The sequence below is a fragment of the Castor canadensis genome, chromosome 1, assembly GCF_047511655.1.
Source record: "Castor canadensis chromosome 1, mCasCan1.hap1v2, whole genome shotgun sequence".
Taxonomy (NCBI): domain Eukaryota; kingdom Metazoa; phylum Chordata; class Mammalia; order Rodentia; family Castoridae; genus Castor; species Castor canadensis.
Window position 1 is genome coordinate 37,621,837 of NC_133386.1, and position 27,101 is coordinate 37,648,937.

The 27,101-nt window shown below is 35.2% G+C and overlaps 1 protein-coding gene across 9 annotated transcripts in view; it reads right to left on the minus strand.

Moving 5' to 3' along the window:
• Trmt11 (tRNA methyltransferase 11 homolog) overlaps nt 1-27,101 on the minus strand; it is a 189,601-nt gene that overhangs the window by 145,233 nt on the left and 17,267 nt on the right. For all 9 annotated transcript variants that reach the window (XM_074075230.1, XM_074075227.1, XM_074075221.1 and 6 more), the window contains 5 exons: nt 17,671-17,751; nt 15,124-15,288; nt 13,396-13,468; nt 13,149-13,280; nt 4,394-4,514 (listed from right to left, as the gene is read on the minus strand). In XM_074075230.1, the coding sequence (XP_073931331.1) occupies nt 4,394-4,514; nt 13,149-13,280; nt 13,396-13,468; nt 15,124-15,288; nt 17,671-17,751 (572 nt within the window). The remainder of the gene's footprint in view (nt 1-4,393; nt 4,515-13,148; nt 13,281-13,395; nt 13,469-15,123; nt 15,289-17,670; nt 17,752-27,101) is intronic.

Consider the following 27,101-nt stretch of genomic DNA (forward strand, 5'->3'; position numbering starts at 1 on the left):
TTCTATCACTTGAGCCACACCCTCAGCCCTTTTCACTTTAGTTATTTTTCTAAATAAGGTCTCACATTTAAGCCTGGGCTGTCCTGGACTGAGATCCTATTTATACTACCCACATGTCTGGAATGATACGTGCACTCCACCATCCCCAGCTTTTTATTGGTCGATGATGTCTCGTAAACTTTTTGTCTAGGCTGGCCTTGAACAGCAATCCTTCCAATCTTTACCTCCCAAGTAGCTAGGATTACTGGCGTTGACTCAATGCACCCAGCCACAAAATACTTTTCTAATAGATTCTTTCTTTCTCTCTCATATATCACATTTTGGTGGTAATGAATATTGGATTGTATTAGCATCTAGATTGGGTTTATGTTCAATTACTATGTTGTTACATAGTGTCATCCTGCCTTATTTTTCTCACCAATCTGTAATGTATCATCTATGTTCTACCAAAGGTGAATGAAAATATTTTTACCTCGTCTTTAATCTATGAAAGTTCATAGTTCTACTCAAAAAAGGAAATATACACACTCTTGGCAAGTGATAGGCAAAAATCACAAAATATTTTAGAAGCAAAAATCAATCAGAAGCAACTACCTTCAATTCATAACTGCCAAAGAAAAAACACAACTAACATTAGTCCTGAGTTAGGATAACGCATAATGAAAATAAGCACAAGCATATGTCACCACACTTTATGATAGGAACATTAATTATTATTCTAATATGTAACCTAATTCTCATAAAGACTAATTTCCACCTCAAGTCATCCATTTTCTCATCTATTCTCTCTCTCCTTTCATCATTTGAAAACTACTGTAATATTACTGAATCTTTTTCCCTTTGCGGCTTCAAAGTTTTTCAGTCCTTTAGTTAAAAACCCTCAATTTTGGATGCACCTCTGCTCATCAGCTCCACGTTATCAGACCCTTTCATTCAATCCAAAATAAAAAGTTATGGAAGTTTTCATTACCTGCCACCATGACCTTCTAATATTCTTTATTTTAAAATCATCAGAACCATACATAGTGCCTATAAAAATTATCACTGACTGTAATTTTAGTCCATATTATATGATATCTAGAATTAAACTTACCTATACTTCAGTATTTTTCAAATGATTAGGAGTGTAAGGCAGCATGTCAGGTAAACAAGCCACAGAACAAATAGGCACATAAGGGGCCAGTTAATGCAATGGTAATTTAAAATAATTATTGATATTTAAGTAAGTATCTGTTACAGAGTTGTATGAATTCTTTAAGGAGATCTCAAGAAAGTCTTAGAAAGAGCTATTTTGGGTGCTCTTTCATCTATCCAAGTAGATTATGGCAGCAGAGGTTGACAGAATATCATTTTTAAGTGACTGTCATTGAAAACATTACTATTATTCTTGTGTTCTGTTCTATTATAGACAACTCTGAGATCAGTATTTTTATTCAATCAATTATACATGAAAAGAATGTTTTAAAGGAGCAACCACTGTGACTAAAACCATCAACTTCATATCAAGAGAGAAATGAGCTCTGGTAAAACATGTAATATTACTCCATGATCCCATCAGCAACACTAGCTAAATTAAGTAAATAAATAAATAAATATTTTAAAAACAGGATAAAGAGACTAGTAATACACTGATCAGGAATATTTACTTTCTACTATCTGTCTTACAGTGTACACAACAGTCAACCACGATCCACTGAGCTACATTCCCTAGCATATTCTAAAGGTAGAAGTATGTTTTGGTAGAGAGCCAACATGATATAGGAAAAAACAACATTAAATTTCATGTATAAAGAGAGGAATTTTGTTTTCAACTATGCTATTTACTAAAGTAGTTCGTATAGATTGGGGCCACTTCCTCATCTTTAAAATGGGAGAAATGATAAGCTCAATTGGATATGAAAGTTTTGCAAACAATTAAGCATTATAATACCTTTCATTCATCTAGGTTCCAGAATACATCAATGAAGAACAATGATAATCATGCATATTTGTAATATGGTGATAGAGAAAGAGTAAGTAGCAGGGAAAGATAGGAAAGAGTAAGTAGTGGGTAATTTGATTAAAGCACCATATATACAGGCCTGAAGTACCAAGGTGAAACCCCCTTGGATAATCAAAATACACTTAAAAAATAAAGGGCAGGAGTGCAAAATAGGTCCTTCCCAGGGGTGAGTATCTGTGGGAGGGGGGTGGGCATAAGGGAAAGGTAAATGAGGGTGAATCTGGTTGATGTATTTTGTATTCATATATGAAATAGAAGAATGAAACCTGTTGAAATTGTTCTAAGAAGGGGGAAGGAGGAAAACGATGAAGGGGGTAAATCTAAGATATATTGTAAGCACATACGTAAATATCACAATTTATCTCCCTGTACGACTATTATATACTAATACAATTTTTTTAAAAAGAAAAAAAGTATAGCTTTTCTCCTAAGCACTCAACTTGGTTTTTATAGAAATGACAACTTTATTTTTATACCCATATTCCACTAGTCTAATATTTAATTAGATTACATAATTATTATAACAGATCTACCTGACATAAATAGCTCCAGAAATACAATAACTGGCTCTTGGTTAACAGACAATTCAGTTGGAACATACAAAAGTACAGGACACAGTAGAGATTAAGCAACTCTTACTAGGTGAAGTGGCTTTTGGAGCAGGAGTGGCAAGTACTGGCTGAGTTTGAAAGGAACAGCAAGATAAGAGATCTTCAACTATATATCCATACAAATGTTTGTCATTGAAAATTATCATTTTGGAAAGTCATCACTGTGCCAACAATACGAAAATCATTCTTTGAATTTCTAAGTCTGCTTATGTTCTAAACGTTTAATTGTAATCATCCTTGGAATAGGATTTGATTTCCACAGACAATTTTAATTAAGTAAACTGGTATATAAAATATGAACAGCAAAGTCCAGCAGTATCATTTGAAGAAAAGCAAGGTGTTACTATAAAGTAACTGTTTATTGGGAATTTATTTCTTTAAAGGTAAATATAAAAGAGAAATCTTAAGAACATGCTCAGTAATCACACCTTAAGCAGAATGAATATAAACACACCACTCCAAGGATATGTCATTTGAACACAAATTTCTAGTATTTTTGTTTTAAAAACTACTACCATATGCTGTCATTTTAGTCACATACATGTATGCATCTGTGTATAGATGCACATATCCTAATGGAGAACAATCAACTATTTTTATATATGTATAACTTAGCTTTCTAAAAAGCTTCATACTGGAGCCTGATTATTCTTTATGTCATACTGAAAAATCTGAGCATTATTCATTAATAAAAATGAGTCACTAAAAGACTGCATAAAGAAGTGATACAATGAATGCAGTGTTATAGCAAATTTTTTCTAACTAATGAGGTGTAAAGGAGAAAGATAAGCTTGCAGTCTGTCACAAACCAAGTGTATGCTAATAAGGCTCTAAATTAGATAAAAATTGAAATAAAAAGGATAAAAATAAGGAAGTAAAATAATTCATGCAAGGCACTGTACAAATAGTAGTTTTCACTATTGTGAAAGATCTATGAGATGTGAATTAAATAAATATAAATCAAATGTAGAGTAGATGTAGGTATGACAGAATGAAAATCAGATACTACCACCCCATTCTTCTGCTTGCCTACAGATGCAAAGCAAAGATGGGGCTTATTCAAGCTGCCAGTGAATTTGGAAGAACTTTGGTTGTCAACACAAGACAGTACAGACCAAAGAGCATCCTATAGATTTAATTTCTCCATATGAGAAATTACTCATATCAATTCTGACTAGGAAATAACAAAATGTTTCTGCCCTTCTCAAGATGAAATGGAATGTATGAGTACTTAAGGGAGGGAGTAGAGGGGAAAACAGAGAGAGAGAATATGAATTTTGATCCCTATCAGATAGGGAAATTTACCTTCTCCCTTACATAAAGAAACATTCTCTTCATTATAGTCTGCAATCAAGTAGGTTCTGCTCTTGTAACAAAAACATCAAATAAAGCCTGACAAGTTAGGATCAGCTTCTATTTTCCTTCTATTCATCTTCTCTATCCTATTCCTATCCTCCATCCCCAACCAAATGTTGCAAATCTCTTCAAATTCTCTCTTTGGAAGTGGTGGTACACAACTGCAAATGCCAGCACTCAGGAGGCTGACACAAGAGGATCTCAAGTTCAAGGTCAGCCTGAGGATGACAGAGATAACGTTTCAAAAAACAAAAAATTAAAACCAAGACAAAAAAAAAAAGATTTTTTTTTCTTTTTTTAAAATCAAAGTTAACCCAAAAATTAAATCTAAGGATTAACATTTTCAAACTTCACTAGAGGAAAACAAAAAAAATCTAGTTTTAATTCTTCTAGAATTGATTCTTAAAATACTTAGGCAATTTACCTCAAATTTCTTCACCTTCTCCATAGTGATCAAACGCCTTGATGTGTGACTGGAAAGCTTCTGCTCACAGTTGCTAATGAGTTTCAGGCAAGGGTGACAGGGTACCATTTCTTCAGTGTATCTGAAGGAAGAAGAGCTGACTATTATGAACATTCACATGTGCAGCCCACACAGAATCACTGAGGGTACATCCAGTGTGGTATCCATATAATCCATGTATTATCTATCTGTATTTTAAAGGCAAAATATTTTAATATTACCACATCCCCCAAAAAATGTGTTCTAGGGAGCAGAGAGAATACAAGTATGTTGTACAAAAGAGTACCAAACATTTAAAACCATAAAAATACTAGATGATCCCACCCTAAAGGATCCCACATGAACAGACAAGGTGGGCAGCTTTACACTTTTTTTTTTCCCCTCCTACTGACTACCCAGTTATATACTCTTCAACCCTTGACATTCATAGGTACTGATTCATCTAGAGATTTTTTTTTCCCCCATGGTACTGGGGTTTGAACTCAGGGCTTTGTGCTTGCAAAGCAGGTACTCTACCACTTGAGCCACACCTACAGTCCATTTTGCTTTGGTTATTTTGGAGGTAAGCTCTCACAAACTATTTGCCCAGCTGGTCTCAAACTGTAGTCCTCTCAATCTCAGTCTCCCAAGTAGCTAGGATTACAGGCATGAGCCACTGGCACCCAGCTCATCTAAAGATTTTTATAAATTCCCAAAGTATAAAGTCAACTGTAGCATACACTTCTGCTATAAAATGAGGTAGTCCTGCAAAATTTAGTATCTTCAGACTTCTATTAAATTTATAAATACAAAAATAACATATTTATACAATTATTCAAATAAACTACGACTGCAATAAACACCACAGATTACATCAGTTATCTGCTCACATTAATCAGTAAATAAAACTGAAGTCATAACACTGAATGGTGGAGAGTGGTACTATATACAGCACATGTACATGAACAGAGATAATGACACCTAGAAAGCAGGTGAGTCAATAGTTAAGAACATGGTGTCTTACAGGTTGTTGGTATAAAAATCCTAGCAGAAGAAACAGGTGAAAAACCTGGGGAGACAGCTTTGAAGCAAAATGCAGAACGGCAGGAAGGAGCTCACTAGAGTGGGTACATTTAGAATACTGATAGTTTTTATTTTCTCTTTGCAAATCTTTATGCTTTTCTTAATAGACTCTGCATACATTTACCATATGGGAATCCTAAAGCTCTGACCCAAAATGGGAAAGATGCTGATTAAGAACCATAGTCTCAACTAGCTATTCTAATGTGTCACACAACTACTCTTCCTGACTTTCACTACCTCTTTTACTGATTTTTCTTGGTCTCTCTGACCTTCAACGAGCTCTTCCTCATTACCTCAACACCACATGCTCAAAACTTTCATCACTCACCAAGCAACATTCATACTGCACTTTACTATATTATCAACATAAGGAATTTTCTTTTAGTCATTCTCTGCCTCCTTCCTTAGAGCTTTCCAACAATAATGATCATTTCAGTTTCACCTCATCTAATAATTCTTTAATGTTCACTATATAATCAGAAATGTGTACTTCTTATAAGATCAGTTGACATCAAATTTGTAATCTTCATAACAAGCATTTACAATATGAAAGTCTACACCATGGTTGAGACTAAAATTAAAACAAAAAAAAAAAAGAAGACCTATCTTTGACCTTAACCTTGCAAACAGCAATATCTGTGGATGCCTGAAATAGTGTTTGTCAAACACTGTCTGTAGTGTATATATGTATGTTTGTCTCCCTGGGTGGGCATGAAACACACAGCATTTGGTTTCATACCATAAGAACAAGTTTACATGCTTTCTATTGTCTTTTTGGTTGAATCTTTGATTTTAAGCATAAAGGACCATCATTTGGGTTCTTATCATTAAGAAACTTGTTTTGACCACAAATCTATTAAAAGTTTCTCTCTATATCTATAGAAGATGTTTCTAGGTTCTAGGACACCTGCTCTCCACAGACCCTCCCCTGCCAGATACCACAATCCAGGAATGCATTAAAATGATGAGGTATTGCAATACCTAATACAATGGAAATAGTTATACTACATCGTTTTGGTAATGGCAAAGAAAAGTCTGAGTTCATTATCTAAGCAACCATCGTAGGTCTAACAACATTTCTGACTCAAATTAGGCTAAATCCTGATACATAAACCACTGATATGGAGGGCCAGCTACCAATTTAACAATATACTTCCAAAACACCACACTAAAAAAAAATTTTAAATAGCAGTTAAATTTTTCCACTGCATACTTATTAATATATATTTCATACCAATGGATTATTTTCAAACCATTAGAAGATATAAATCTGTTCTTTGGGTAGCCTATTACGATACTAACTTAATTGCTTTTTACTACTATCCCCTACACTCATAAGGTATCAACTTAAAACTTAAATCAGCCAAAACAAGCAAATCCACAGACATAGATTTGAGGTTGCCAGAGGCAGAAGGAATAGTGATTGCTAATATGTATCAGGTTTCATTTTGGGGTGATGAAAATGTTCTGGAATGAAATGGTGGTGATGTTTGCACAACTTTGCATATATACTAAAACCCAGGGAGAAGTAGAGTTTAAAGGGGGAATTTCATGGAATTCAGAATACAAATTATATTCCAACTATTTTTTCCTGTTGGGTTTTTTGTTGTTTGTTTGAGACAGGGTCTCACTTTCTAGCCCAGGCCATCCTAGAACTCCATACATAGACCAGGTTTGTCTCAAACCAAGATCCTCCTGCCTTGGGCTCCCAAGTGCTGGGATTTCATTCATGTGCCACTATACCCAGCTTCAACATTTTTTTCTGGGTAGTGAAAATTGAAGTTTATTATGAAAAGAATACACTTTCAATAGACTGAAAGTGGGTTGTCTCTAGAGTGAGAACAAGAACAACCCCAACATTTTTTAAAAAGCAAAAATAACTGTGTATGGGCCCCTAACTTTTTCAGGAATCCACTTTGATAGTCACTCATTTTCCTGTGAATCTTTATATCTCAATTATTTCCCAAATGTTACTACAGTTTCATCAGCCATTTAAGAAACAGATTTTAGACTGAATGGAACATGTACTAAAAACAGCTTAAAGAGTCACTCTTTTCCCATTTCCTGGATAAGAGATGAAAAATGTTTTCTTCACTGATCTGAGCCATCACAAATTTCATTTACTACAATTAAAATTTATCCCCAAATCCTAATGTGGGGCATACTCATGGCTTTTTAAAATCTTAATTGACAAATTATAATAGATTGTTATAGGGTACATGCAATGTTTTGATGTTTGTATGTCATCACATTTATCACTAATACTAGTAGCTGGGTTGCTATTAAAGGTCCTCCTTCACAAAGAAACAGTTTCTAATCAGCTTAAGAGTTATCTGTTGGGCTGATGATGTGACTAAGGTGGTAGAGTGCCAGACTAGCAATTGCAAGGCCTCAAGTTCAAACCCCAGTATCACCAAGGAAAAAAAAGGAGGAGGTTTTTTCTGTGTGCAATGAAATTAGATAACAAAGCTCTATAGATATGTGGAACCTGAGCAAACAGTTACACTCACTCACTCACTGGAACTTCGACTTCTACAGATATCAACAACACATGAGCTGAATTAATGTCTTATATCAAATGATAGAATACAGATCTTCAGGGTCAGTTTATTGTTCAAAATTATGAACAATAAACCTGTGAATACCAAAAATCTACAGTGATTTTACATTGTAACTACCTCTGAATGTCAATATAAACTACTGCAGAGCACAGAGGAAGAACTGATTACTTCTGTTGAGAAAGAACAAAAAAGTGTCACAGAAGTGATGGGAATTAGGCTAGACTTTGAAAAATGACTAGAACTTTACCAGCTGAAAAAAGAAAGGGCATATTAAGCAATGGGGGCAGGATAAACAGAGAGGGAAGATTTTCCAGCATTTTGATGCTGGAAAAAAATATGATAGCCTGTAGGTAAGACACCTAAAAAATTAGCTAGCATTTGTTGCCCTTAATGCAGAGAAACTAAAGCAGATACCTTAAAAGCAACTGAGGCCAATAGGAAAAGGGGACCAGGAACTAGAGAAAAGGTTAGATCAAAAAGAATTAACCTAGAAGGTAGCACACACACACACAGGAAATTAATGAGTCAACTCCCTGTATAGCTATCCTTATCTCAACCAGCAAAAACACTTGTTCCTTCCTATTATTGCTTATACTCTCTCTTCAGCAAAATTAGATAAGGGCAAAATAGTTTCTGCCGGGTATTGAGGGGATGGGAGGGAGAGGGAGGGGGCAGAGTGGGTGGTAAGGGAGGGGGTAGGGGCAGGGGGGAGAAATGACCCAAGCCTTATTATATGCACATATGAATAATAAAACAATAAAAAATATGATATCCTGAAAAAGGGAGAGTCTAGACTACAAGAATAGCAGAAGCTTGTGAGTAGCCATTTCTTTGATGCAATTTAAATTGTCAAAGCGAGAAAAACCCTTTACAACTATCGGCTCTGACAATTTTTCAAATACAACTGAGCTATTAGGCAGGATTTTGTTTTTATTATGTCTAATTGTAGTTTTCAAAATGTCCTGGGTTTAAATAACTATATCTGAACTTGAATATAATGTGTAGTATTTAGTTTTACAATTCAAACAATTAACAGGATTTGGCTGAGTAAATTAACTCAATAACTCAATAATAGAATTAAAGGTCTATATTCACTACACCAAAAACAGACGTCTTAAAATTAAGCTATGCTATGGTAAAGTTGAAATCCAATTCCTTTTTCACTGTTGGTACAATAAAAAGCTCTATTTTAAGTGCAACATAAAGTAAACTAATTCTACACTGTTTAACTCAAAAGCAAGAACATTATTTGAAACTTATGCAGATGACTTTAGCCTTAAATTCATCTTGGTAGTATAAGTTTTGGGATTTTATGGGGGGTTTTTGAGGCAAGATCTAGCTGTGTAGGCCAGGCTGGCCTCAAACTCAAGAGCTTCCTGCCTCAGCACTGGGGAGTTCTGGAATTAGAGGTGTATGCCACCATGCCCAGCCTAATATTGTTATTTTAAAAAGAGTAACAATTTAGGATGATACATACTGAAAGTGAAAACAGTTCATTTATGAGCATAAACTCAAGACACTAAAGTTCATTACTGTTAGGAATTAATAAAAATTAATGATTCATTGATAAGATCATTGCAGGCTTAAGGAAAGAAGAGACAATAAAGGTCTAGTAATAAATACCTAATAATCTGGAAAAAAAAAAACTCTCCAGATTCAAATAAGTCAGAAAAAAACTTCTAAGACAAAAAAAATATGACTACCTCGTCTACTTATTTCTGTCCCCCGCCTCCCCACTCCATCTTAACACAAGGTCACTGTAGCCTGGACTGGCCTGGAATGGGCTATGTAGCCCATGCTGGCCTCAAACTTGCAATCATCCTTCCTCAGCCTCCTAAGTGCTAGGATTACAGGTATGGGCCACCATGCCTGGGTCCTTGTCTACTTTTAAAGCATTCCTTTGATTATATATATTTAGAAATTCCCCCTTGAGCAAAATTATGAAAAAGTCACCAAAGAAATACCCAGGAACTTCTTTCTTAGGTCTTTAGAAATACATTTAGTTTAAGCACCTCTAATTTTGCTTTTTTAAAATGAATAAAATAACTCCAAAAGAAATTCTTCACCACATAAAATAAAAACGACAAAAGAGTGCAAAAGCAGATATACTATAAAGGAAGTACACAGGCCAGCCATGGTTGTTCATGCCTGTAACAAAAGCCACTCAGGAGGCAACGATCAGGAGAATCTCGGTTTGAGGTCAACCAGGCAAAGTGTTAGCGAGACCCCCATCTCAATATACAAGCTGGGTATGGACAGGTGTGTGCCTGGCATGAGTGTAAACCCAGCTACAAGGAACTATGGGTAGGAGGATTAAGGTCAGAGGCCAGTACCAGGCAAGAACTTAAGACCCTATCCTAAAACTAACTAAAAAACAAAACGGGCTGGGGGTGTGGCTCAAGTGGTAGAGCACCTGACTGGAAAAAGCAAGTCCCTGAGTTCAAACCCTAGTACCACCATAAAAATAGAAAGAAAGCACATGAAAATTAATGAGGGCACTTCAAAGTACAGGAGTCAGCCCCAAAGAGATTCCCACAGGTCAAATTTGGGATAATTTGGGCAACAAAATAAGTAACAGTAATGAATTACAATCCAATGAACAAGATAGGAATCCATAACCCCATATTGCTATAAACAAATGAATAAATAAATGAAGGAGAGGGAAAATTCTTCCTTATAGAATGCAAATTTACAAATGTATTAAGGAATGACAGACAATAAAAACATCATTTGGCAACTGCCATAGTGGTAGATATAAAAAAATGAGATCCTCAATGTGAGTGGAGATTTGATGAACAACAAGATACTATATAATCTTGAGATACCTTCCCATGAAATACTAATTGAAGGAGAAGATGATAACTCAGAGTGAAGAAACCTGACAGAGAGCAACATGGCCCGAGGTCAACATGAGTATCACCACTGGGGAGACTGTGTGCCCCACAATGTACTGCACAAGATCATGTTTGTGGTATTCCTACCAAGAATTACCTCGGTCTGCTCAGAGTATGAGCCATGTACTCTAAAACAATCAGACACAAAAGATAGAGAAAGACTGAGGAAATATTCCAGACTGGAAGAGACTCAAAGATATAAGATAGATAAATGCAGCATATTTTCCCGGATGGATTGAAACTGGTAAAATCTGAATGGCGTCCATGAACGGGAAAGCAATGCTGTTACAGAAATGCTGATGTTTCTGAAAAATATAATGGATTATATGGGGGTAATAGGGCATCATACTTACATCTTCTCAAAAAGCTTCAAATAGATTAATATTAATGAGTATGTCAGAAGTAGGAGGTAAGGGTAGACAGATGTTAATATTTGGAAAAATCTGCATCGCCAGGGCAGAGATGGGAGCTTCTTCTACTATATTTGAAATTTTATGTTAAATTTGAAATTATTTCAGATTTTTTTTTTTTAAATCTTAGTTCTACAACTTGATTGGGTGTTTCACTTTGTTTTGTTCTTGTGTTACTGGGGACTGAACCCAGGGTCTGGTGCATACTAGGCAAGTGCCCAAGAGCTGAGCTATATCCCCAGCCTTGCAACTTGAATTAAAACAAAAAGCAAGTGGCTTGCATCTGCCATGGTCAGACAGAGAAACATGAGGAAAAGGAGACAAGTCAATATTAGTTTGACAAGCATCAAAAAAGGAAGAGGAAAACAAAATGGTAGCTAGAAGATCCCAATAGAATTGATAGAAAAGGTTTTGTACTTTCAAAATAGGAGAAACCAGATGATATGGTAGAATACACTTTGCCAAAAATAGTAACCATTTTTTGCATAAAAGTGAATGAACCTGTTCCAATCTGAAAATATTAATAAAATTCCACCTATTACTTGATATGCTGGGTATATAAAATCAGGCAGGATGCTCAATTAAATGAACATAGCACTAGGAATAATAAAACTGATTAGCTGGGTGGCTTTTAATTTTAGACAAGTCATTTCATTCCTTGAAATTAATTTTCCTCACCTCTAAAGTAAAGGGATTAAATGAGATTATCACCAGGAAGAAAACAAAGCCAGTGTTAAGCAATCTGGGTACAAACGTGTACTGACTTATTAGCTAATAAACAAATGCATGACTAAAGCTAGGCCAAAGTAACTTCCAATACAAAGTTTGTAAAATAAAAAACAAACAAAAAATCACAACTCCCAAATGCCAAAGGATCATCCACCACTGTAAAATGGCAATTTATCTCTGTTCTAAAATGTTTTTGAAGAAGTATACACAGTAAATATAGGAATTAAAATACTGTCTTTAAAATTCTATGGCAGATTGAAGAAATAACTGAACTTTATAATTACTATCTTTAAACTCTGAAGATCCCATCTTGTTTAAACCTCTTATCTTTCACTGTTGATGTATAAAACTCTGTTCATCACTTAATAGTTACTAAGTAATTAAACTCAAACCAAAAATGGTGAACATAAACAGAACTTTACATATATGCACAGCCTTTATTGTGGTCTTGTCTCTTTAAAATTAAAAACATCATACCCATTTAAGAAAATTATAATACCTTAAATGCAGACAACATATACGAAAGCTAGCACTATAGGAAGATACATGAATCACTTCGCTAAATTGGTGAAAACCACTCATGTTTGTAGATTGGTAAGACAGTCATTGAGCATATATGATAGGTCAAGCACTGAACTAAGTGTGGTGTACAATAGGGTTGGCAAACTTCTCCTGTAAAGAGACACAGGGTAAATATTTTTAGATTTTTGTGGAAATATTCATATACACACACACACACGCTTCTGTCACATATTCATTTGCATGTGTATGTTTTTAACAACCCTGTACAAACTTAAAATGGAATCTTAGCTCAAGGACCTACAAACAAGCTGAGAACAATATCTGGCTGTGGTTCGCCAACTTTTGATGCAAAATAAAAAGGTCAAAACAATTAAGTCAATTAAGAGGAAGGGGACTATTTTTTATATATATGTGGGTAAACACTAAGGCCATCAGTATATATTAAATACAAAAATACTTTGAATACAATTAGAATGTAGGAAAAAATTATAAGTGCAAACATTGTAAGAAAAATGAGATTAGAAATAAGATTACATACTCTGGTGTATACACTGGTAACCAATAGACTAGTCTTCCACCTAATACGAGGGTTTCCGCTGCAAAGTTTAACAGGTCAAAAAACATATCACTCAGGTGATAACTCATGGAAACAGGAACGTGGCTTTCTGGACTAATAAAGAAAATGAAATTTCAAAATCAGTGAAAAATTTAAGACTGCTTGAGCTAATTAAAAAGAAGCAACAAGCTTCTCAAGGTAGTTACTCATCATACTAAATTTCATTTACCATTTTTCTATCCCCTTTGGTATTTCCTTCTGTGAGCCTGTTCTTCTTGTAGATTCTCTAATACCATATGGAGCTAGACAGAAAACACAAATAACACAGACAGTCAAAAGTCACCAAACCACCAAAGAGGAGCAGATAGATATAATGTACCTCCAGATGTGACAACAGGAGAAGGAAACAACATCACCTATACACATTCTAACTTACAGTACATAACATAAAAGTTGAGGGAGAAGCAACTATGTTCTTCCAAAGTGTCAATGACATAGTAAGGCTATGGAATTATTTTGACTAAAGAAGTTCTAAAAGATATCATTACTAAATGTAATACCTGACTGAGGCGGATCCTGTGCTCAAGGTAAAAAATATGTCTTAAGGAATATTAATAGGTTGATTGACAAAAATTTATGACAAACTGTAGATTAAAGTATTATATCAGTTTACAGAAATTCTTAACTGTACTTCTGATCTCTAAAATACTGTTCCTAAATACTTAGGAATTTCTAAATTCCTGTTCTTAGGAAATACACACTGAAATATGGGGTTAAAAGACCATAGTATATGTATATAACTTGCTCTCAAATTTATTTGAGAAAAATTATGTATTTTATATAAATATGTACATATAATGGGCAAACACATAAATTGTTGAAAAGTCACCCAATTTTCATAAAGTATATTCATACTGACATCATAATGCCTTGATGGATTTTTCTTTCATTAGCTATGAAACCACCTGCTACTAAAGAGGGCCAAGATAGAAGGTCTTAACTTTGCCATTATTTATAGAGATTTATTGCCAAATTCTATAGGAAGGACAGACCTATTCTTAGAACAGTATGCTTAAAAAGCTCAAGGCGGCTGGGTGCTGGTGCCCCCTGTAATCTAAGTTATTCAGGAGGCAGAGATCAGGAGTATTGTGGTTCAAATTCAACCAAGGCAAATAGTGAGACCCTATCTCAAAAATACTCATCACAAAAAGGGCTGGTGGAGTGGCTCAAGGTGAAGGCCCTGAGTTCAAGCCCCAAGTACAGACAAAAAAAAAAAAACAACAAAAAAAACCCAACACATAAAAGAGACATGGAAAATAAGTTCTCATGTACTTTCCTGAAGCTCAGTGGGTTCACAAGCCTAGTGGTTTACAGCCCAAATTTCTTTTAGGTCTGGAAAGGAGATGCCAATGAAAAAAGGCACTACAAAACCACAAAAGCTTACATATGAAGAAACATGTGATATCTGAAACTCTTCGAGATTTGATACCATAATTATAAATGACACTGTAGCTCTAGTTGGTATTAATAACCAATTATAGTCAATATTAAAACAAATACATGCCTCAAAAAGATAAGTTGGAAGGAAAAATGAGTGGCAAATTAATACATAAGGATATAAATACAAATGAAAGTTAATGTACTTGTTTAAAAACAGGGCTGGAGGCATAGTTGAAGGGGTAGAGGGCCTGCCTAGCAAGTGTGAGGCCCTGAGTTCAAACCTCAGTACTGCCAAAAAAAAAAAAAAAAAAAACCATAACAACAAAACAGCAAACTCCTAAGTACTTAAATTGGTAACCTGCCTTACATTCTTAATTTTCTCCTCCTTACTATGTGAAGACTGGGAGGAATAGAACACAATAGCATTTACGTATGTGCTGATACATTTTATACTTTAAATGTGAACAACTATAGGAAAACCAATCCCACTCCTACTTTTGTATAAAAGTAAACTTACGATCAGTGATGATCACATCAAAATATGTGCCTTTCCTCCAAGAAGGTTTAGATGCATCTGAAACCAAGACATCAAGGTAATACTTCTCTAAACCATACTGACGAAGATTTGCCCTGATATTTTCATCTGGTCCTCTCCATTTCTGGTTTTTCCTACTAGCCTTTCCTGAAGGGGAAGAAAAAGCAAGGTAGAAAGTATTACATCAAACAGAGCATTCTTATTTCTTGCTGTTTAGGTAAAAGTAATGTTTTAACTAATCTAAACCCATATTTATTCATAAAATCTGCTTTCATTTAAAATCTTAATTTTATGTATATAATTAAACTACTATTTTTATTTCGACTTATTATATATGTCGAACATTATATATATTGTATGATATCTAACTGATCTTGGTGTGTTGCCTTTCAAGAAAAGCTGCCTTAAAATAGTCAATACTTTCTAAATATGAAGTACTGCTGGCTAAGAAGAACACAGCCCTTTCCTACAGCAATAAATAGTCCCATGTAGAGATAGGGTTGGATCTGATAAGGATCTGATAAATAAAACAGAAATGAAGAAAGCTAAGGGAAAATACAACAGCTGTGACTATGGAGAAGGCAGGCAAAATGCAAACATCACTGAGGAAAAGACAAAGTGGGGGTTAAAGGGAAGGGTAAAGAAGTTCAAAAGCTTAGTTTAGGAGACATAAGTGGATAATGATACCAGCAGATTAGATCAGAGAAACCAGAAGGAAAAACAAGCTTAGGCAAACAGATTAAGATACATAATCAAGATATACTTAAGGTACTTGCAGAACATTTAGAAAGAGATATTCAGCTGAAAGAGATAATGAGCAGGTAGCTGAAGGCTAGAACATAACAGTTGGAAGATATCAGTATACAAACAAGTTGAATCTGTAAAAACAAATGACATTTTTTTCTTGACCTACGTGCTAGTTACATAAGAGTTTGCTCTACAATTATTCTTATATATTTATACATTCTTATTATGATTTACTTCACAATAAAAATCAAAACTTAAAAATCAAAAGAATGACAGGACTGTAAGCAACATGCAATGTAACAGGAACAAGAGTCAAAGACAGATGCCTGGAGAAAGGCAGTATGTAAACAGAGATCAAAGAAAATCACAAGGGACTTAAGGAGCCTGAGATAAAACAGTCAAAAAGTAAGTACCACTCAATGATAGGAAGCCAAGGAAGGTTTATAAAGGGCAACACTGCCAAATGTTGTAGCTCTCTGGCCTTAGTAAGCATTTCCAGCAGAAGAGTGGGTATGAAGGCTGGAAAGTATGGGTAAAAGAGTGAGAAATAAGGAAATGAATGCAGCAAGCAATTACTAGGATTATGGGTGGGCATTTTGGCAAAAGAAGAAAACAAAGTGGTGGCTGGAGGGCTCCTACAGGATTAATGGAAAAGGATTTTTCTTTTAAAGTAAGAGAAACACGAGAATATTTTTAAGTCTAAGAGATTAGAACACAGGGAACAGGACATACTTAGCAGTACCTTGTATGAACTCTTGAGGAAATACTCCTCAGAATCCTACCCCAGTAGTATACTTTCCTTAAAGCAAATATACTTCTTTTACCAAAAGCAAGCTGGAGAAAGGCTTCTTACCACTTTACCCACTCTAGCATAAATGCAAACAAATAATAATACTTTCTGGTTAGCCTATTTATGTAAACCACTAAAAACATAATTCATTTTTTCCAAATAAATATTAATGTCCTAGAGTCAAGGTAGAAAAAAGTGTCATCAGTACAACATATCTAATTGTGTTAGCAAAAAAAAGTATAATAAATCCTATTCAGTAACTTAAACTGAGTGAAGAATTAAGAACTGACTGAAGTTACAATAGTGGAATACCAACACAAAGACAATTTCAAAATCATGAATAAAGCTTGGTATCTTTTAATACCATCCAAGTAAAAGGAATACTTTTTCAATTTGGTTCAATTCCATCTAACCAAATATCATTTGTGAAGTCTTTAATATTGTAAATATTTTCTATCATTACCTTAAAGACAGAATATTAAGTGTTTTAAAGATGCCTTGGTCATTTACAAAAGTTAAAATTTATGTTACCTCAAAGACTACATAGTAATCCAATATATACTCAATGTATGATTACTGAATAAATGGATGGCTTGCTATTTATCAAATGGCTATTCCCTCTCTTTCATTTCTCTTCCAACCCTCAAGTTCACAGCCTTATGCTTACTTACTTTTTTTTAATAACCTCTCATTGAGACCACAAATATCTCAGGAAGAAGGCAGAGGTTTTGTCCTACCGATCTTTGTGTTCTCCCAGAATACTCTGCACACACTGGATCACTTTGTAAAATGTATAGTCTTATTGTAAGAATAAAGTCTTATTGTAAAAATAAAGTCTTATTGCAAAAACAAGCAATATTGTAAGGTCTTACTGTAAAATACTCCAATTTTGTTTTTTGTACATTGAAATGTAATACAAATTATTTTTATTATTTTAAAGGCACATGTGGTTCAACAGCAAGACTGTAATGCTATCTATAAGTTCTACTCACCTAAGCCATGAACTGTATTATAGTCTATGTCTGTTCCATAGACATACGCACCAAAATGAGCAGATGCTATCAGGAGGCCACCTGGAAAAAGCACACAATTATGATCTGTTAACAAGAAAAGTCACATACTGTTGTTTCTTTCCTGTTTTAATATGACTCAGAGTCTTACAAACTAGCTGCAAGCAGAATTTCTTAAAATAACATTAGCCCCAGCCATATTTTTGCAAGCCTCAGAACTGAAGGGGGAAAAAAAAAAATCACATATAACCCACCAAGTTGAATTCACTAACTAAGCCACAAAGCAGGGAATCAATGTATGTTCTGGCATCACTACTTCAAACAACACTATGTGGGGAACATTACCTTTTTTTGTTCAAAATTATGTATATTTAGTCCTTCTCTTCTCATTCTGAGAGGTTTATACAAAGGTACCTTGCTTTTTCTTACAAGTGAAATTACGTCCTATTTTAAAATATTATTATGCCCATAACCAATCAAGTAATTATCACATGGTATAAACTGAAATTTTCTGAGTAACTATTATCAAACACAATTATTTTTTTGACTTATTAGTGCTATGGCTAAAGTAAGAACAAATGTTCCAATACAATTTGGCCACACTAAGAAATTTGACAGATGTGACCAGTTCAAACATAAAGTCCTAATAATTTAAAAAAAAATGAGACTATTTAAAATAAATAGTCTTTTTAAGTTTTTAAGGACAAAAATTCAAAGGTAAGTTATCAGTAACTGCACTTTTCATAAACTTCATATTTTTATTCATTCAAATTAAAATGCTTTTAATGCTTGAGCAAATCTTAATTAGCTACAATATAGAAAGCTGTGAGTCAAGTTGAAATCAGAAAGATATTCATAGGCTTTTACAAAATATACAGTCTTGGACAACAGAAAAAAGAAAAAAGAACTAGGGCTCTTTTTTTACATCCTTTTGAAATGTAATCTCTAAAATTAAGAAGGGTAGTCTTGACCCTCCAGAAGATCAAGATCAACAAATTAGGGCTGGAGCATGGCTCAAGTGGTAGAGCACCTATCTATCAAGCACATGGCCCTGAGTTCAAACCCCAGCATCATCAAAAAAAAAAAAGAAACTTCTAAATTGAATGGTGTCCCTTCCATAGCTGTTTTAAACATGGCCTGGTAACATTACTTAAAAATACTTAGTCACGAAAATATTCTAATTGGCTAATTCCTGTTGGAGTCCTTGAAGAAGAGCAATGGAGAACTAATGGTACACCAGAAGCCAAAACTTAGGTTCTACACTAACTATTAAAAGCATTTATAAGACAGGTAGCATAAAAGACCTCCTAATTCTTACTCTATAAATGGAAAAATCCATAATTAGGAAAGATTCTGTATGTGATGACTTGGAACACTCACCATGTCACTTTACTCAAATCTCGAGGAATTACTACAATTCTGCCAATTAAGGCAGATACTCACCTAAAGGCACTAGTTGTCAAGGGGAACAGAAAAGCTTTCCTGTGCTTCCTTAAACAAAACCTTATCCATTTGGTTACAGTGAGTTTTGAGAAGACCCAGTTTACAGTACACTGCTGAAAGGAGATGAATAATCTGTTAGACTGCATCTGTTAATTAACTTTGTACCTTGTAAGCTTTAAACTTTTTAAAATAAAGTCATAATAAACTGGCTTCTCTAAATTGGTTACTGGGTACTCACTGTTCATCATCTAGCTATTCTTTCAATTAAATTGAAACATTTCTTGCACTTTGATATACTTCGGTTGGAGTTTTCTTGGAAGCTTTTTGGTGGAAGAAGGAGCAGTAAAAACAGGAGGGTGAAGTGCTGAGGAAGCAAGTCATGTGACTCACTCATTTCTTTTCATTATATCAAAAGTAAAGATACCACATAAGTGATCTAAACTAGAAACTCAGCATTTCAGTTCCTCTTTACTTATACATTAACCATTGTAAGGTCAGAGTCGTATTTTACAGGCAAAAGAACTGCAATAAGTAGAATCTATCCCATGATACAGAAACTAATTGACAAGTTTCATCTTTAGAGAATGATGTGGAAAGCCTTGAAAATGAGAAGAAATGAGAGACTGGGCTTTGGTTTTGCTAAGAGAAAGGAAGAAAGTTGGTAATATTACTGCACCTATTCTATCCTTTGGGAAAAAAAGAACTCTATTTAAATAACTTAAACTAGCAGCCTAAGCAAAAGATTATTATTAAAAATAGAAATACTAAACAAACTGTAAGACTCAAGAAAAGGAGACTACAGAGAATTATTAGAAAAAAAATGGAGGCAAAGAATATCACAAAGACCTACTTGACTCGCACATGTCAAGTTCTCTCTTTTCCTTCCCATATTCTGCACCCAGGACTAAGTCAGTTTCCTAACACCTAGACTATCATTTCGCAATGGCAAAATTCGAAAGGATCTACATTCCTTTCTTTATACCCATGAGTCCAATATACGCTAGCCTCCTAGGTGTATTCTCATTACTAAAAGAACTGACTCACTTGAGAGAAGATAATCAAAGTCATGGTTTCAGAGCTCTTTGCTATTTAGAGTAATCAGTACGTGCTTGACTGGTTATTTTAATTATGAACAAAGAATTAAACATTTATGATTTTAAGCCTGAATTTCTTTGTTGCTGCAATAGTTGCAAATGGGTTCATGCTCAAATTCTCAATTGTCACCATTTACGGGTTGTTTTTTTTTTTCCCTTTATGGTACTAGGGTTTGAACTCAGGGCCTGCACTTACTAGGCACCACTTGAGCCATGCCCCAATTCAGTCATCACCATTTAGTATTTAAGCTACCTCTAACTTAATTTTTCACCGAAAAGATTAAGAGAACTTTTTTTTTTTTTTTTTTTACAGTTCCTGTGTAACTTTTATTCCTGGAAGTTAAAAGTAGATACAGCAATATACAATTTTTAAAAAAAACAAAACACAAACCCACAATAATGTAAATTTTTATACTAGGAAGACAAAGTGATTGGCAGGAATCCCTGGGCTGGGCTGGGCTGGGCTGGGAACAGACAGAAGGCAGTGGAGAGAAAGCAGGCAGGTCCTGAGGACTCTTCTTTAAGGAAATGGCCAGAAGAAGTCTCTCTCCTCTCAGAACTTTGGCTACAATCAGTTAAACCCAGATATGAATGCTACCTAAAGCCATGAATTTTACAATCCCTGCTCCAGAGAAGCCCAAGCTCCTGCCCTAGGTACCAAGGGTTTAAACCCAACAGTAAGTCCAAGCCTCCCTTTGCTAAATATTTTTTCAGTTCATGCGTTCAACTTATTGTGTACTAAAGAGTGTTGCTGCAGAAGGGAGAGTTCCATACTCCAAATAACTATCTTGTGGCAGGAGGACAGGGGTGTCAAACAAGCCCTGTTTATTTCAGATTGAAGGTCTTCACCTCCCCTTTATTCAAACTCTAGCTAAGTCGGGTCAAACAGAACTCCATAGACACGTTGATCAGTGGTTCTGAGTCACCAAATCCAGCCAGGCCTCTGAGTCAGAGGAGGCCCATCTCACCCTCTGCTAAGTGTTTCAAATGCACTGCTAAGTGTTTAGGCAAGCTGACTGGCTGAGACAACAGGCTAACATGAAGGCCACAGCAGGTGTGTGTGCTCTGGTTGTTTTGCCTCACCAAAGGCTCCAGTAGGGAGCAAACAGCTACCAGTCTCAGGGGAAGCTGGAAGCACACCCCTTACACAGGAGAAGACCTGGGTTTTATCAGTCAGCTTTTGCCCCATATTGGTACGTGAAGAAGGGTTACAAGTACCTTTGGAAGTCACCAAGAACCTGGGATAAGAACTGTGTTCCCTGAGCTCAGCTAGATACTTCGTTGGGGACCCACAGTCTAAGTCATGTTCAACCTGTAACTGTCTCCTCCATTCATGAGGTCCTAGACCAGAATTTCTAAAGCTACCAGAGCTTTAGACATAGGAAAGAGACATACCACAAGCAGAGTGAGGTGAGAAAAGAAGCCAGATAATCCTAGGCCTGAGAGGCACCTGCAGGAACAAGGTGGCTTTGAAATAGGGGCCAAAGTCCTAGGAGAAAGGGAGCAGAGGTCTTCAGCACTTTCTGCCCAACCTGACCCTCCAGCATGACAACAAATTCCACAGCAAATAAAACTGTTTATAAAAAGAATTTGAGATGTTTCATTTCACCTTAAACCTTCCTAGTTCAAAACTGAAGAAGGCATGAGTTCCTGAGTTCAAGTCCCAATACCACAAAAAAAGGCATGAGTTAATAACAAAATAATAATCTAAAAATGAGCTATTACAGGTCACTGGATGTCTACCATGTGTCAGACAACAGCCCAAGAATACTATATATATATATGTATTACTTCACTTAATCCTCACAATCTATTACTACTGCCAGCTTACATATCATCATCTAGAACCCAGACAAGTTTGGAATCTTGCCCAAAGTCACAATAGTTGATAAAGCAAATATCTGAAATCTCACAGCATATGTTCTTTTCTTTATGCTGCACTACCTCCTTTGGGGTCAGCACCAATTGAAATAAAGAAGCATAAGCTTGCATTACATTAACTTACTGCCATAGTCTGGATGTTAAATGTTCCCCACAAACTCATGTGTTAAAGCCTAGGTTCTCAGACCAAGGACCTGTAAGAGGTGAGCCTTAATGGGAGGTCCTTTGGTCACTGGGGATATGATCTTCAAAGGGACTGTGAAACTGCAGCCCCTTGTCTTCCTCTTCGTCTTGGCTATGAGGTGAAAAGTTTGCTCTGTCACATGCTCCCTCTTCTGTCACATGCTCACTATTATCTGGCAGGCAGCACCAGAGGCCTAAAAGAAATGGGCCCACCTGATTATGGACTGAAGACTGCAAAACTATAGGCTATAATAAATCTTTTCTCTTTATAGGTTAATTATCTCAGGCATTCTGTTATAGTGACAGAAGAGTTACTAACCTACAAGTAGATAAAAGCAAAAGTTGTTATTGGACAAATTAAGTAAAACTCTATGTTAGTTAATAGTAGTTGTTTAGCATATGAAGTCTTGTACCATATCACAGGGAGGGCTATGCCATTACATACATTCCATCTATTCATGCTGATCATTCCTTTAACTGTTCTCATATCGAAGAGTAGTACTTCTTAACTACTGAGCACTAACCCAATATCTTCCCCATTTGAAAAACAGAGACACATTTAAAAAAAAACACTAAATAAGACAATTCTAGTTTTATTTATCATATATTTGCTAAAATAGAAAGGAAAGTGTGTTTCTATAGCTCATGATGTGATTCTAAACAGCAGCAAACTGTCAATAAAGAAAAAGCAGCCAAGGCAGGGGCTCATGCCTGTAAGCCTAGCTACTCGGGAGGCAGAGACCAGGAGGGTCATAGTTCAAAGCCAGCAAGGCCAAATAGTTCTCGAGATCCCATCTCAATGGCTGAGTATGGTGGCATGGGGAAACACAAATAGGAGGACTACAGTCCAGACTTGCCTAGGCACACAGCAAGACCATATCTTAAAATAACCAAAGCAAAAGTGGTAGAGCTCCTGCCTAGCAAGTATAAGACTAAGTTCAAACCCCAATACCACCAAAAAAAAAAAAAGAGCAGGCACTGGTGGCTCACGCCTGTAATCCTAGCAACTCAGAGGCAGTGATCAGGAGGATTGTAGTTCGAAGCCAGCCCCAGACAAATAGGTTGCAAGACCCTATCTTCCTATCTTGCAAAAAACCATCACAAAAAATAGGGCTGGTAGAATAGCTCAACGTGAAAGCCCTGCGTACAAGCCCCAGTACTGCAAAAAAAAAAAAAAAAAGCAAAGGTATTTATCACAAAAATACCTCTACCATACTCTACAGCCTTCAGAAAAATCACAAGCCTTGAGTACTTCATGGGTAATGCATTTAATAAATTGCATCCATTTCCATTTTTTTTAACCTTTAAAATGGAAAACATTAGATGTACTTGAATTTACAAAAATACTAAAAAAGGAAAACAAAGGTAAAGACAGTATGAAATAGTTTCTGAAAAACTATGGCCATGGAGAAAGGCACTTATTTGTCCAGTCACTTAGAAGGTACTACCCATCAATAAGGCAAAAAGCCCAGGAAAGAGGACAAACTGCTCAAGAACTGTGTTCATAATTCTTAGTTATGATGAGGTTCAAAAGTACCTAAAATTGGCATGTCCTAATGCTTCGTTTAGAACTACAAACACAAATTATGAAAATATACTTTAGCAGCAACTTTGCAAAGATCCTTCTCTCATTTTACATCAATTCTTCTATATGAATAGTGAGATGATCAAATAGTGAGATGACCCACTGTAAGGAGCTGACTTAAAGCAAATACAGGTAGGTCGCCTTGCCCTCACAACACAAAAAGCAGTCAATGCCTTAATTGCTGTGAAGTCAGCACTTCATAATATACCCAGCCTCAACTATAGCAAGGAAAGGAAATTTTACCATACTGACAATTCTACTTTTAAAGTTTATGGTCTGGTCTATATGTGTATGTATGCATGCTAATCATTTTTTACATGTACGTATCTCAAAGAATTCATCTCACTTCACAGAGAAAGTATTTAAAGTCCCAAAACAAGATAAGGATTACTAAAGGGTTTAGCATTTGGAAAAAGATAAATCAAATCCATTCCTCACATCATACAAGGGAATAAACTCCAAATGGACCAAAGGTCTTAAAGGAAAAAGAAAATACAAAAAATAAAAACACAGATGAATTCCTTCCTCTATAACTTGGGTAGAGGGAAAACTCTTGCATGGCAAAAAGCAAATACTAGCAAAGTAAAAAAATAAATGACATGATAGGAGAAAATGTTTACAGCATGTATCACAGGAAAAGTGCGGAGAAGTTATTAATGTCTTTAACAATGGACCTTTAAAAATGAAGGGGAAAATATCAAACATTCTGTGAAAAATGGGTAAAAAAAAAATAGAAGCCAATTCAAAAGAAATTATACAAATGGCCCTTAAAACATAAAAAGTTAAGACTTCACTCACAATAAAAGAAATCCAAACTAAAACTACACTGAGATACCATTTTCACCCAACAGATTGGCAAAATTTAAAAAGCTTGACAGTACACTCTACTATTAGATTATAGGAGAACACAAACTATTTTATGTTGCTGGCAGGAATCTAAAATTGTGTAATAGAGAGGAATTTAGCAAAACTACATGTGGATGCACTCTTCAATCCAATCATCTTGCCTCCAGGAATTTATACTAGAACTGTACCCTTAATGTTACAAAAGTACATATTTATAAGGTTATTCAATGCAAGTATTATTTTTAAGTATAAAATACTGGAAATTAAGGATTCCTAAATATCAAAGATTATTTGTATAAACTATATAGTACATATACCTAAGGAGTACATTAGTGGAAAATAATGAAGACAATCTCCATAAACTGACAGGAAGTAATTTCTAGGAAATACTGTCAAATGAAAAAAGAAAAGTTGGAAACAATATACAAAATACGCTACATTTTAGGTAAGAATGTGGAAATAAGAAAATGTACATATATCAGTAGAAAAAGAAACATAAGAAGAATCAAGTAGAAAACAATGATGGCAACCAATGAGGGATGGGGGAAAAGGATGAAAGGGATATGAAAGAAAGTGCTCTCTAAGGCTCCAACTTGCTAGGCAGGGACTCTGCCATTTGATCTCCCAGCCCTAAGAATGTTTGTTGTCGATGTTATTTGGCAGAACTGGGGTATGAACTCAGGGCCTTGCACTTGCTAGGCAAGTATTCTATCACTTGAACCACATCTCTGAGAGGAAGTGACACTTCGCTAAGTACACCTTAAAAGAAAAATTGTGTAGTTCTGCTTTTTGGAAGCAGGTTAATCTTCTACATTTAAAAAAAATAAAAGTAGATAAAGAATGGAAGGGGTACGAGATAAAAACCTAAAACAGGAAAAACTGGAACAAATTTTAAATGAAGAGGAAAAAGAAATAAGAACAGTATCTGACTTTATTGCTCCTTAGTCAGGCTGGAGAACTGAAAACTTCTCTTGAACTCTATTGCATAGGATTCTTTTTTATTTTCATTTTTGATGGCATGAACAAAGAAATTTTGAAACTATTTTAGATACATTACAGAAATGAGCAAAAGAGCAAATGTGTTAATGTTTATAGGAACCAGAGTTCTCACAGTGGAAGAAGGTACATAATAAATATGGAATGGAGAAGGCAAAAAAGAAACCTGGGAGGATCAACTAGAATATGTTTATGCACAAATTCATTTCTAATGCATCTACACATAGGTACATATATATACACACAGTATGTAGGAATATATGCATGTGTAGTTGCATATAAACTCATATGCACAGTATTATATATGCATATATATTTCCAGGCTCACCTTCTGAAATATCTAGGACCCAGATCTTGGTGTCTAATATCATCTCCCCACTAAAAGAAAAAAGGTTCCTTGAAGAAATGACTGATACCAGAGTTTACGCAGGTAGAAGATGAACCACAAATTAATAAAAGTCCTCTGGAAAAAAAAAATACAAATATATCACAAAGACAGATACAATATGAAAAGGCTGGGAAAATCTGGGATAATTTGAACAAAGTAATTAAGGAATGTCGTGGATTATATACCACCAGAGGGGAAAAAAAGGGAGACTCTATTAGCTGATATTAATAAGAAATATAACAAGTATTGATCAATAACTACAGAAGGAGTACTGGAGTTGGAAAACTATCCCTTTGCAATCACCTAAGAAAAGTCAAGAATCATATTAACAGATACTAAAACTGACAAAAGTAAGGGGCCGTTTAGATAAGTATAATATTTATAGGGTCTTCAAGAAATCCTTTTGAACACTGATGCTGGAATTAAAAATGAAGGACAGTACTGTAAAATAGGTCCTGTGAGGGAATGGGTACTTGTGGACGAATATATAGAGGAGATAAAGGAGGGTGAATATGGCCGAGGTACTTTATATACTTAAGTGAAATAGAACAGTGAAACCTTTTGTTATTAAGTAGGGGCGGGGTGGGGGGGGGGATGAGGAAGAGAGATTATGGGGACAAACTTAAACAATGTACAATGTAAACGTATTGAGAAATGTCACAATGAATCCCCTGTATAACTAATATACACTAATAAAAATGCTTCAGAAAAAAAAATATTTACAGGGTTGTAATGTGTCTCTCAACAAATTGCTTATTAACTACAAGGGGAAAACATAATAATTATTATACAATGCAAAAATCAAGCACCACGTTGATGAGCTAATCAAAATTTATATTACCCAAAAGGGGAGACAGCCATCAAGTATATACCATGAAAATGTATAACCTGAATCTAATCATAAGAAAGCATCAGCCAACTCAAAATGAAGAACATTCTAAATAAAAAATAAAGGAGAAGGGACAGGATTCCTCAAAGTGCAAATTTCTTAACAGAA